General features: G+C 43.9%; 1 protein-coding gene across 2 annotated transcripts in view; it reads right to left on the reverse strand.

Annotated features, from left to right (window-relative positions):
- The window catches only part of Tuft1 (tuftelin 1), a 48,757-nt gene that overhangs the window by 13,254 nt on the left and 22,145 nt on the right, over window positions 1–13,358 (reverse strand). For both annotated transcript variants that reach the window (XM_029474773.1, XM_021157898.1), the window contains 4 exons: window positions 10,002–10,088; window positions 9,155–9,244; window positions 7,072–7,137; window positions 2,692–2,805 (listed from right to left, as the gene is read on the reverse strand). In XM_029474773.1, coding sequence (XP_029330633.1) covers window positions 2,692–2,805; window positions 7,072–7,137; window positions 9,155–9,244; window positions 10,002–10,088 — 357 coding nt within the window. The remainder of the gene's footprint in view (window positions 1–2,691; window positions 2,806–7,071; window positions 7,138–9,154; window positions 9,245–10,001; window positions 10,089–13,358) is intronic.

Genomic DNA, 13,358 nt, shown 5'->3' on the forward strand with positions numbered 1-13,358 from the left:
ACCACCCATCCACACACACACTGCCACACCACCCATCCACACACACACTGCCACACCACCCATCCACACACACACTGCCACACCACCCATCCACACACACACTGCCACACCACCCATCCACAATGAAAAAAAAATCATTTTAGTGCCATGAAAAAGAATTCAGGCTAGCTGTCCTCCTTCTATGAGATCCCAGTGTGCCTGTGAGGAACATAATCCTATCATAACATATTTTATTTGTGAATGAACAATAATAGAAGGGTTATTGTTCTAACTGCACTGTAGTGAGGTTTTGCTACTTTGTGGGTTCTTCTTCCTTCCAACCTTCTCCACCCCTCTTCTTCCACCTGTCCAACCCCCTAAAACTACATGAGAGGAAAAAGGATAGAGAAGAAAGAAAAGAAATCCCTGAATAAAGTCAGACGTTGGAAAAGGGCAACATTATTGTTAGACTACTTCCTTTTTGTGGGGCTTGGTCCTAAAGCTTTGAATTAATCCGGCCCCCAAAATCAGGAATCCGTGTGTCCAAACACTGAAGGTCCTTGTCCCCAATTGGTTTTTGATCAATCAATAAAGAGCCAACAGCCAGTGGCTGGGCAAGTAGACTGAGGCAGGATGTTGAGATTGGCGTGGACTAGGAACTGGGAAGAGGAAGGAGGGAAGAATCGCCATGACTCAGAAGGAAGCAGATCAGATTTAGAGCTGCAGAAGGAAAATCATCCGAAATGGAGGTGAGAGGGATTGTGGCCCCCAGAAGGGCTGCCTAGAAGCGTCTTGGGCAGAAAAGACTGGGAGGGAACCCAGAAGGAGCCGGGGCAACAAAGATAAAATACAGAAGTAGAGGGCATTAAACCAAGATTGCAGGAGGGAAATGTGTGCTGAGCTAGCCAAGGCATTTTAAAACTAACTGGTGTGTGTGTGTCTTTCATTCCTGAATCCAGATAGTGGATGCATGAAGTTCTACCTGGTGATGAGTTCCTTGGGACAAGTTTGATCTTCCCTATCAGGATATCTAATTTCTTCTTGTTTCTTCTCTGTGCACAACTACTTAACAAACCACAACCAACAGCAACCAACAGTAACTAACAAACAGCAACCAATAGCCAACAACCCACCATGCCTTTCAGGAGCCTAGCATTTATGTACCCTCTGAAAAGTCCCCAGAATTCCAAACATCACACAATTGCAGAATCTACCTGGACCTGGCAAAATCACGCCCCTGCTAGAGCACGAGGTAAATCATAGTGAGCTGCTGTCAACAACTGTGAACAAGTTACACCATACCCCACACCTGGGATTAAAACAAAAAACATATTCTTATAATATTTCTGTGTTTTTTAACGAAACCAAAATGCCAAAATTCTCACTATAGTATACTTCATTTTATACCCAAAGAATTTCCCACAGTGAACTACAGACCTCACACATTCTTAACAGATAAGGAATTTATATTTATATACTTTTCTTTAAATTCTCCTAAAACAATCTCGATTCCTGGAGGGAAAAAAAACTGTGCTGGTGAGATGGGATAGCAGGGTACTGCCACCAAGTGTGGTGACCTGAGTTCAATCTCCAGGAGCCCCACGGTGGGAGGAGAGAAATGACTCTCATAAACCGTCCTCTGACTTCCATGAACACGCCATGGAAGTGTCCCCTACCCACCACACAGATCAATGAATTAAAGACTTTTTTTTTTTTTAAACAAAGTCAGCTATAGGGCTGGAAATACAGCTTAGCTCACTGGCAGTGTGCCTGCCTAGTGTGCATTCAATCTCCAGGACAGCGGTCATCCCCCCCCCTCCCCCCCACCCCAGAATCAAACCAGGCATGATGACACACTCTATAATACAGCATTTGGGAAGGTAGGGAATCAGAGATTTTTCAAAGCTACATAAGACCCTGTCTCAAAAGCAACAACAACAAGGGCTCAGGGTTGCTCTTCCAGAGGGACTCAAGTTTGATTCCCGTCACCCATGAGGCAGTTCACAACCATCTAGAACTCCAGTTCCAGAGGATCTAATACCCACGTCTGACCTTCTCAAGCACCAAGCATGTATGTGATACACATACATGCAGACCAGATAGCCATACACATAAAATAAATAAAATCTAAAAGTGACTCTAACAATAATTAAGGTGACAAGGCTCTGTGTGTCCACTGGCATAGTTAATTTCTCATCAAGACAGATTTATTCACTCTCTCAATCCACATTTATGAAATACCTACCTCATGTCATGTATTATACCAGGCACTGGGGTTCTGAGCCTGATGGCAATGGTCCCTACCCACAAGGAACCTTCGACCCCAGGACTCTCATTATGGGACACAGCAATGGCGTCTGAATTACCTGCTGTCCTAGACTAGAACTATCCTCAACTTCAGTGGAACAGAGACTTGAGATCTAACCTTCAAGGACTAGCCGTGCTCAGTGGTAGAGCACGGCCCAACACGCACAAGGCATGGGCAGGTCTGTCCTCAGTACTGCAGAGAAAGAAGGACATGAGCTTGGGCCAGATTTGGACCACAAACACCCTAACATCTGAGAAAAGCAAAGGCAGGCAAATGAGTAAGGCTTCACAGCGGTGCATTTCATGTAAGCTGCTGTCCACCCAAAAAAATGCTGAGAAAGTCACTGGCCCTTCATCCAGGAGCCAGTCCCTCTGGGCACCCTCTCTTCAGATGCCAAATCTTACCTCAAAGGCCACACGGTCCGACTGGTGTCGCCGCTCGGCCTCCCGCAGCTTAGCAAGCAACTCCTGCACGGTCTTCTTCAAGCTCTCAACATCTTCACTCATGCTAGGGTCCACCTAGAACCGGAGCAGAGAGGGGAAGGGAAAGCTGCCGTATCTATGACTTAGTAAGAGAAGGTCCCCTCCAACCCACCTGCCACGCTGGGATTTGGGCTATCTGTGGGATTACCCTCACACAAAAATTAGCATCACACAGGGAAGAGCAACCGAGTTTTGAGTTATTTACACACACACACACACACACACACACACACACACACACACTGCATGTGCTGTCTTTATGGGTATGCCCTGCTTTCCTCTAAATTAGATTTCGTCTTTATTGTTTTGACACAAGTGATTCTCTAGCCCAGGTTGATTGGAATTCATTATACACAGTCCCGTCTGGCCTCAAATTTGTGGCCATCAGCCTTTCTTGGCTAGGATTAAAGGTATGAAATATCAGCCCCAGTTTCATATTAGAGCTGAGAGAAATGTCCTTTCCTCCCTTTTAGACTAGGCTCCCCAAGGACAGTGGCTATTTGGACCCAAAGCCCAAAGGCACATCTTTTGTTGTTTCCCCACCTCACACAGGATCAGCATACATAGGGCTTCTGCTGGATAGACAGGATTAGAGCAAAGGCATGAAGACAGGGATCTGATGTGATGAAAAGGGTGTCTTACTGAGGTGGCTGCTAGCTGTCCCTCCCAGACACACCCAACCGTGGGCTGCTGGTAAGGGCTGAGCAGACGTGTAGGGTCTCGCTCTCATTTTTGCTGCAAAGGCACGAATCGCTGCATAACTCCCTGAGAGTCTGGCACAGTCTCTGGGTCTTGCACAGTAGGAAGTGGCAAGACCTTCACCTCAGCACAGAACCCTCAGCTGGGTGGAGGGAGACACTTCCCAGCCTTCGTATTCTTCCCGGTTCCCATGGGCCTCCATTTCTACATGTATGAAATGGGGAAGTCTCCTCACCCCGCCAGATCTCATAGGCTATGTCCAAAGTCGGGAAGGCAATATCGGCGGGTAGTTTGGAGCTTGTAAGAAGATTTAGGCAGACATTGCCAGGTGTTACTATAATTTATTACCAACGACTTATTTCCCAAATATGGTGTTCTGTGGAAAAGGAACAATCCAAGCTGCACGTTTAGCATTAAGCACATGTCTGGAACCATACTTAAAATCTGGACATTAATTATGCTACCTTGTCAGTTCCTCTCCAGCATCACTCAGGCACCTAGGCCAAGTAAGAACACTGCAACAGGATCCTGAATATATCTCTGACACACTTATTCTAACTAGTCTTCTCACAAAAGCCCCCCTTTAATGACATGACAATTTTTCTTCATTAATTAATGTCAGAGGTTCAGCTAAGTAGTACACTGTTTGCTTAACATGTGGAAGGCCCTGGCCTTAATTCCCAGCACTACAGAGACAGAGGATGTGGGGGGGGGGGGGGGGGGGGGGGGGGGGGGGAGGTTATAAAAGTACATGTGAGAGAAACAAATAACAAACTAGGCTCCAAACTGACATTGATCCTCCTGCCTCAGTCTTCCGAGTCCTGAGATTATAGGCCTATGCCAGATTTCATACAGTAACATACACAGATTCTAAAAAGTATTTTGAGGAAAAAAAATTTTTTTTAAAAACATATAGGTCCATCATATAACATGAAAACACTTTACAGCCATATTTAAAGTCTTTATATTAGGTATTTTATCATTAGTGGGAAAAGAAGGAAAAAAAAAAAACAGTCTGATCAGTGAGAGGCCTTGATGAACCGTGACACACTGTGACTAATGAATAGGTGTGATTCAGTTCTACACATGAAGGCCAAAAACACCCAACCCCAAAAAATTGGCCTTGGGGCTGGGCGTGTAGTTTAGTGGTAGAGGCCATAATTACAGTCTTCAGCACCAAGCAAACAGAGCCCCTTAAAAACAAAACAAAAACAAACAAACAAAAAGCCACCCACCAAAGAAACAGAAGACAAAGAGATGTGGTGTGAGGTGCAATCTCAAAATCGTAACTAAGTAATTGCATTGGACTTCATCAAAGTATAATCTTTTCTCTCTGGAGATGAGACAGGACAGAGAGGCAGGAAAAATGAGGGCCAAGGAAGAGAAGGAAAGCCCTCATTCTGGAATCCAGCTGGGAGGTAACCTGGTTAACAGCACTGATAAAGCCAAGAGTGCTTACAGAGACACCCTCACTTTCCTACGAGGCAGTGACAAGTGATCTCAGCTTACTTTGGGCCAAATGTCTCTAAACTTGACCATAGTGTTGCTCCTCTCTCATCCCAAACACCCTGACAAAAAACCACCATCTAGGGTGATGGGATGGCTCGGTGGATAAATGGGTTTGTGACCAAGTCTCATCGCACTTAATGCCTGGGACTCACTTGGTAGGAGAGAACCATTTCCCTTAAGCTGTCTTCAGACCTTCACACACGTGGGGGCATTCAAACGCTCATGTGTATATATGCACGCACACTCGAGTGCACACACACACAATAAATAGATGTAAAAAACAATGTTTTAAACTTTAATCTGACAATTTCATTTACAAAAAGAAATTCTCTAAGACAAGAAATAAACTACCTCGTGTATTTTTACTTAATTTTAAAAGAAAGTTCTGCTTAGTCTTCAAAACGTGTTGTAAATTATGTCCTTTGAACAATGTAATTTAGAAAGCCACAAGATGGCCAGCCGCTACTGTAAAGACACCGTGGTTGACTGCCTGTGTGGGGAAACCTGTCCTTCCATGGGTGCTGTTTTTCGACTAAGCGTCTCCCTTTCCTAAGCCCACACTTAAGTCTGGAATGTGTACCATCCCACATCTTTCCTCCACACTGGCTGGTCCTGGAGTTATTCTGCATACAGTCAGGAATCTGGCTTTTCCTCCTCAGTGGCATTCTCTTAGGGGGACATGAAGTCCTTAGGCTGTTTACAAACTGACAGAGACTAAAACTGTTATATTTTCTTGTTTTGATTTTCTGTGTTTCTAAATTTCCAAGATTTTCTACAGTTAGTATATCTTATTATTTACTCACAAAAGGCAACAAATATTACTTTTTAAAAAAAGCACACCCACAGAATGAAGCTCTATGACTCAACATGATATAAAACTTAAAGTTGGGTGGGGTGATGTACACCTTTAATTCCAGCACTCTGAAGACAGAGGCAGAAGGATCTCTTCTTGTTAGTTCCAGGACAGCTAGCAATACATAGAGAGACTCTGTCTCTAAAATAAAATAAAATAATATAAAATCAAATAGACAAATAAGGGGGCTGGTGAGATGGCTCAGCCAGTAAGAGCAGTGACTGCTCTTCTGAAGGTCCTGAGTTCAAATCCCAGCAACTACATGGTGGCTCACAACCACCTGTAATGAGATCTGATGCCCTCTTCTGGCGTGTCTGAAGACAGTTACAGTGTACTTATGTATAATAATAAATAAATCTTTGGGTCGGAGTGAGCAGGGACTGAGTGAGAGGAGTTGACCAGAGTGAGTGGGGCTGACCCAAGCAAGCGGGTTGACCGGAGTGAGCAGAGGTCCTAAATTCAATTCCCAACAACCACATGAAGGCTCACAACCATCTGAACAGCTTCAGTGTATTCATATACATAAAAATAAATAAATCTTTAAAAACAGACAAAAAAACCAGGTGTCTGGGTATGTGCCTCAGGAGTAAAAGTGCTTGCATAGCATACAAGAGGGAAAGTAAACAAAACTGAGCTTAACATGACCCTCAATTATACATGCACATATGACGTGTTTAATAAGCACAGTATTTAAATAAGTATCTGTGCATAGAAAACAATGGTACTAGACTCTGGATAAATACTAGAATCATTTAAAGAACTGTCAAACAAACCTGATGCTGGGCTAGAGAGATGGCTTAGCAGTTAAGAGTTCTTCCTGCCACACCCCCTGTCCCCACCACGGAGGATCCAAGTTCAGCTCCCAGCATTTACATAATGGTTCACAACTTTCTGAAACACTAGTTCCTGGGGATCCAATACCCTCTTCCACCCTCTGTGGGACAGACATGTGGCACACTGGAAAAATACTCATGGACATTAAAATAAAGTCCTCCTGCTCAGACCACACCTCAGAACAGTTGTTCCTCATCTCCTGGGAGAGGACAAGGCATCAACTCCTTTAAAGCTTTCAGGGTTCATCCAAGGAGCAGCCAATCAGAGATGATGCTGTAGGAGGACCCACCTACCAACAGTCCTTGCTTCTAAGCAGTTAGCTTAGGGTATTTTTGCCTTTTTTGTCTTTGTGGTTTACTTTTTATACCAAATAAGTATGAGGTGGGATGGCCAGCCCTGTTACCTACCTCAGATGGGCTACTGTAGAGAGTCATGGGACTCTGACTAAAGCCATTTGGCTTTTCTAGTACCACCTGTTTAAAGAAAAATAAAATCAGGAGTTAAAAACAATTTAACCAAGCAAAGAATTTTGAAGCATTATATTTCTAAGACATCAAATTGTACAGACCAGCGAGATGGCCCAGAGGCACTTGCCACCAAATCTGACAATCTGAGTTCAATCCCCAGAACCCACCTGGCGGAGGAGAAAACTTGACTCCCACAAGTTGTCCCCTGACATCCACATGTGTGTTGTGGCATAAGTGCATGCACATACACATTTACATGTGTGCTGGCTCACATGCAAAATAAAGGTGAAACATTTTTTAATCTTATAGGGAAAGAGAGAAGGGGAAAAGGAGGGAAGAAGTGAGAAGCAGGAAAAGGGTGGAATGGAGACAAACAGAAGAGAGGGGAGGAGCAGGGAGGGAGACAGATTTCTACTGCTCCATGAGAAAACAGGAAGTAAAGGGTCGTAAAATGGCCTTGAGGGAACTATAACCTGTGGGGTGGATGAAACAGAACTCAGGCTAAAGCCTGCAGTAGACTGGAAACCGTGTGAGACACATCCCTCCCAGGAGTACAAGCCGCTGCCTGCCATAAACACTGTGCTCTCTGTGGTGGGGATCCTGACAGGTTTGACCAAGCATACATCAAGAAAGGAAGCTTTTGCTACGATCCTATCTAACCCAAAGCCAGACTGTTCACCACACGACGACTGCTATCTGTGCCAACAAGAGGCCTGGGCTTTGTGGCCTGACTCTGCACAGAATACTCTGGTGCCTCTCACCAGACAGGTGTGACAACTGCCTCTACAGTGCTGCTTCAGCTAAAACAAAGTAAATGTGGAAACGGTCACAACACGAAACCCAGTCAAGACAACAAGGAACCCATCCGGCACCAGCTACTAGGCCACTCTTCCCTTCACAACAGGGAGGAGGCTTCTGGAGAAAGACCATCTGACTCAAACCAAAAGACAAACAAAGCAGACAGAAGTCTGATCTCAGGAGCCCAAGTGAGAGGTCGAGAAGACATTCCCTACTTCTGAGAACACTCCTTTCCTGGAACTCTGAAAAAGCTAGAATCCCACACTACCCTCTCAGATTAGATTTATACACTGTTTGTCCCTACATTGCTGATGCTTCCACGTCCTACATCCTAGGCCAGGCTAAGGACACAGGGGCAGAATGGTGAACCCCTAAGGAGTTTCCCAGCCCAGGGCCTGAGGCAGGACTGGATCAAGATTTCCACTTTTGGACTGAAGAGGTGGCAGCACTTGCAGAGGACCTGACTTTGGTTCCCAGCACCCATACGTCAGCACATAACCATCTCTAAAGTCAGTTCCAGGAATCCAACACTCTTTTGGCCTCCTGGGACACTAGGCACATGCATGGTACGTAAACATGGGCAGGGAAACACTCATACATATAAAATAAAAATAATAAATCTTAGCTGGGTGTGGTGGTGTACATCTTTGAAAGGCAGAGGCTAGTGGATCTCTTTGTGTTAGAAGCCATCATGGTTTACATAGTAAGTTCTAGGATAACCAGAGCTACACAGAAAGACCTTGTCTCAATGGAGAGAGAGATGGGGAAGGAGTGGGGGGGGGGAGGACTGATTGAGAGATGAAATTAACACAGACAAAAATCTTTATTAAAAAAAAAAAAAAAGGGGCTGGTGAGATGGCTCAGCAGGTAAGAGCACCCGACTGCTCTTCCGAAGGTCCTTAGTTCAAATCCCAGCAACCACATGGTGGCTCACAACCATCCTGAACAGGATCTGACTCCCTCATCTGGTGTGTCTGAAGACAGCTACAGTGTACTTACATGTAATAAATAAATAAATCTTTAAAAAAAAAAAAAAAAAAGACTTCCATTTTACTTAGGTTCACCCAAGTTCAGCAACATCAACTTACAACAAGTTTGGATCCATAGTTGATTGTCTACGACTGTGTACTGGGAACACAAACTCTGATAATTTTCAGGAAACCAGATCCCTGATACACTCTCCCTTCCTGACCATGTCTTGAGAGTCAGTGCCATTCCAACGTACCTGTATCTCCTGCTGACGCAGAGGGTCTCCTGGACTCCTGTCGAGCTTGCTACTTATATCCTCCCGGAGCTTCTGCAGGCAGTTCCTGGCCTGGGGAAGAAGGCCTGACACTTGAGATCCAGGGCAGGGAAAGTAAACACCTTCGGGTCACTTCCTCAACCCATACTATTCTCAGTCTGGCATGGTTCTAACAGTGGCTGCAGACAGAGCATTGTGTTCAATGGGGGTGACACCCCAACCTCTCTTGTACAAACCAGATATATTAATCCCCTCCTCTGGCAGTGCTGACATGCTAGTTGGGAAGACATGTGACACAAAAGACAAATAAGATGTGTACTACAGAGTTCAGTAGTAAGTGCTAAGAAGCCAGGCAGGGGCAGGGAAAGACTGGAGAAGGTGGGATTACAACCAAACAGATGACAGAGTGGGTTGATTAATAGATGAGATTGAAAAGGTCAAAAATGTTTTGTGACAGAGTCTGTCAGATCTCTATAAGTTCAAGGCCAACCCAGTCTGCACAGAGTCCCAGGACAGTCATGGCTTCACAGAGAGATCCTGCCTCAAAAAACCAAGTAACAAGTAAAAATGTATAAATAAATATAATTTGATGCATAGGAGAGCATAGGGGCTGGGTGGTGGTGGCACATGCCTTTAATCCCAGCACTTGGGAAGCAGAGGCAGGCGGATTTCTGAGTTTGAGGCCAGCCTNAAAAAAAAAAAAAAAAAAAAAGCATTGCATAGGGGCACTTAAGTGACATAAAAGGAACAGAAGGGAAACCCATCAGAACCCATAAAAGAAGGTAGCCCAGGAAATCTAGGTATTCCCTCCAAGGAAAGGGGTCCGCACCTCCTGGATGTACTGGACCTCACTCTTCAGCTGGTCGATGTTCTTCTCGTGGGTCATCTTGTCCCCAGACCTCCCTTTCAAGTACACCTGTGGTAAAGATGGCACTGTTTAGTTAAGAAACACATGGTGGCCCCATACTCAGGAGGAAGGAACACACCAGGTGACTATCTGGTGATTCAGCTTAGCAGAGTTAAAAATGGGTCCCCATTACTCTGTGTAGCAGTACTGGGGACCAAATGCAGGCACCACTCATGCAACCGAGGGAGGGATTTAATGCTCTGCTCAGCATAGGTCAGCATTTTCCAGCTGAGGAGACATCTCTGACTGTTAGTAAGTCTTTAATGGAATATTATGCAGCCAGTAAAACGCCAGATACAGACACAGAAGATGTTACAATGTGTTATAAGTGTGGGAAGAGATGAGAGAACAGAGTATACTATCACAATTTGATTTTCTCTTTTTAAAAAATGCACATGTATTTCTAGGAGGGTATACAGCACAATGTTTACAATGGTTACCCTGCTAGATTTTGGGACAGCACTGTCCTCTTCAAGAAGCATGCAATTCTTTTGAGTAAGGAAATAAAGTAATGAACAGCATTCCATTTGAGAAGGAATAAGTAAACAATTCCTATTTGTAGATGTTGTAACCTTGCAGAGAGAACAGCCTAAGAAACCCCACAGACGACAATTCTAGAGCAGCAAGGCTAAAAGACACTACCTCAGTGTATAACTGGCTGTCTCCCTATATTCTAGCAATTAGCAATCCAAAGGTGGCATCTCATTTACAGGAGCTGGAGAGATGGTGGCTCAATGGTTAAGAGCACTTCTCTGAAACCATGAGGACTGGAGTTCAGATTCTAGCACCAAGGTGACAAGCTAGCTTCCCCACAAGTACCTGTGACCCCAGCTCCAAGCTGGGCACAGACAGGAAGATCACCAGGGCTTGCTGGCTTCCAGTTTAGCTGAGAACGCACAGGCCTCAGGTTTAGGGAAGAGACCCCTGCCTCAAAAGAAAAGGCAGACAGTGACACCCAATGGCTTCTTCTGGCGTTTGCATATGTGCACAGGTACAAAAGTACACGCATCCATATATACTCACACTGACAAATGCTCACACAAATACATACATAAAATAATAAAATTCCATTTACAGCTGGATGTGGGAGCTCACACTTGTAATCCCATCACTTGGGAAGTTAAGGCAAGAGTTCTAGGTCAGTCTGAACTACAAAGTGAAATCCTATCTTAAAAATAATAATAGATTCCAAAGCCAGGTATGGTGGAACGTGTATTTAAACCTAGCACTTGGAAGGCAGAGGCTGGAGAATCAAGAGTTGAGGCCAACCTTATACAGCAAGTTCCAATCTAGCCTAGCCTCTAATGTCAGACCTTACTTATATCAAGAATATAGCAAAATGAGGGAGAGTCTAGAAAGACCGAGGTTTGGTTCCCAGCACCCACATGTCAACTCACAGCCATCTGCAGCTCCAGTTCCACGGGATGCTGATGCCCTCATCTGAGATATGTGGGCACCAGGCCAGGTACGCACACGGTACACAGACGTGGAGCAAAATGCTTGTGCACACAGAATAAAATAAATAAAATCTAAAATAAATATTTTAAATAGCAAAATAAATTAAGTTTTCTATTTTGAAATTTACAAACTAGTTATTGTAAAAAGAAATAAGGAAAACCTTAAAAAATTAATTTCTGGCGCACGCCTTTAATCCCAGCACCCAGGAGGCAGAGGCAGGCGGATTTCTGAGTTTGAGGCCAGCCTGGTCTACAGAGTGAGTTCCAGGACAGCCAGGGCTACACAGAGAAACCCTGTCTCGAAAAACCAAAAAAAAAAAAAAAAAAAAAAAAAAAAAAAAAAAAAAAAAAAAAAAAAAAAAAAAAAAAAAATCAGATTCAACACATTCCTATTAAAACTCTAGCCGGCTCCCTTTTAAAAAAGATTTACTTATTTTATGTGTATAAATGTTCTGTCTGCATGTGCGTATGTACACCATGTGCCTATGAAGTCAGAAGAAGGTGCTGGCTCCCCTGGACTTGGAGTTTCAGACAGTTGTGAACCACCATGTTACAAGGAACTGAACCCTAGTCCTCTGCAAGAACAAGCAGTTCTCTTAGCCACTGAGTCATCTCTCCATCCCTTTGAGCTGGCTTCTTTGCAAAAACTGGTAAACTGAGATTAAAGTCCACAAAGGGATGTTAGGAACCCTGAGCACCAACCAAATAACCTTAAAGAACAATTTCAAAATCAGCTACAAAATTACAGTAATCGATAATCAGGATGGCACTGTCATAGGGACTAATGGGCAGATTAGAAGGCATGCTAAGTGCATGCATGCATGGAAAGGTCACACTGAGTCCCATTACTACATACAATTAACATATTAATTAAAAACAGACATATTAAAGAAGGAAACAAACTGAAAAACAGGTCACATGTTATCGACTCTGTATATAGGAGAATCCAGAATAGGCAAGTCCAGAAATATACTAAGTTGTAGCCAGAGCTGGAGAAATGTTTCTGAACTGAAGCCAGGCCTAGTGGTATACATCTGAAGTTCCAGGACTCAGGAGAATAAATACTGAGAATGTAAGATAAAACAGGATTACACAGATCTGGTCTTTAATTAAAAATAAAGCAAAAAACAAAACAAGACAAAAAAACCTGGAATTTAAAGTGATGATGTTTGAACAACTCTATGGTTACACTAAAAACCACTGACTGTGTCACATGTAAATTGTCTAACTATATATTATTATATTATAAAGTTATTTTTAGTTAAAAAAATTACTTTTTATTTATATGCAATATTTTGCCAACATGAATGTCTGTATACTACTACATGTGTCAGGTGCCCTATGAGGCCAGAAGAGGGCATTAGATTCCCTGGAACTAGAGTTACATAGAATTGTGAGCTGCCATGTAGGTTCTGGGACTTGAACCACATCCGTTGGAAGAGCAGCCAGTGCTCTTAACCTCAAAGCCATTTCTCTATCCACATATTTTTAAGTTTTTAATTATGTGTATATATTTAAGTCTGCATAGGAGATTGTGCACATGAGTGCAGTTGCCTAGGGAGGCCAGAAGAGGGCATCAGATTTCTTGGGGCCGAAGTTACAGGCAGTTTTGAGTCACTTGACAGGGAGGGGTGCTGGGAACCCATCTTAGGTCCTCTGCAAGAGCAGTAAGTGCTTAGCCATTGAGCTATCTCTCCAGTCTACTCGAAAATTATTATTAAAAAAGAAGGGCCGGGCGTGGTGGCGCACGCCTTTAATCCCAGCACTTGGGAGGCAGAGGCAGGCGGATTTCTGAGTTCGAGGCCAGCCTGGTCTACAAAGT

This window comes from Mus caroli, chromosome 3 (assembly GCF_900094665.2).
Source record: "Mus caroli chromosome 3, CAROLI_EIJ_v1.1, whole genome shotgun sequence".
NCBI classification, from domain to species: Eukaryota; Metazoa; Chordata; class Mammalia; order Rodentia; family Muridae; genus Mus; species Mus caroli.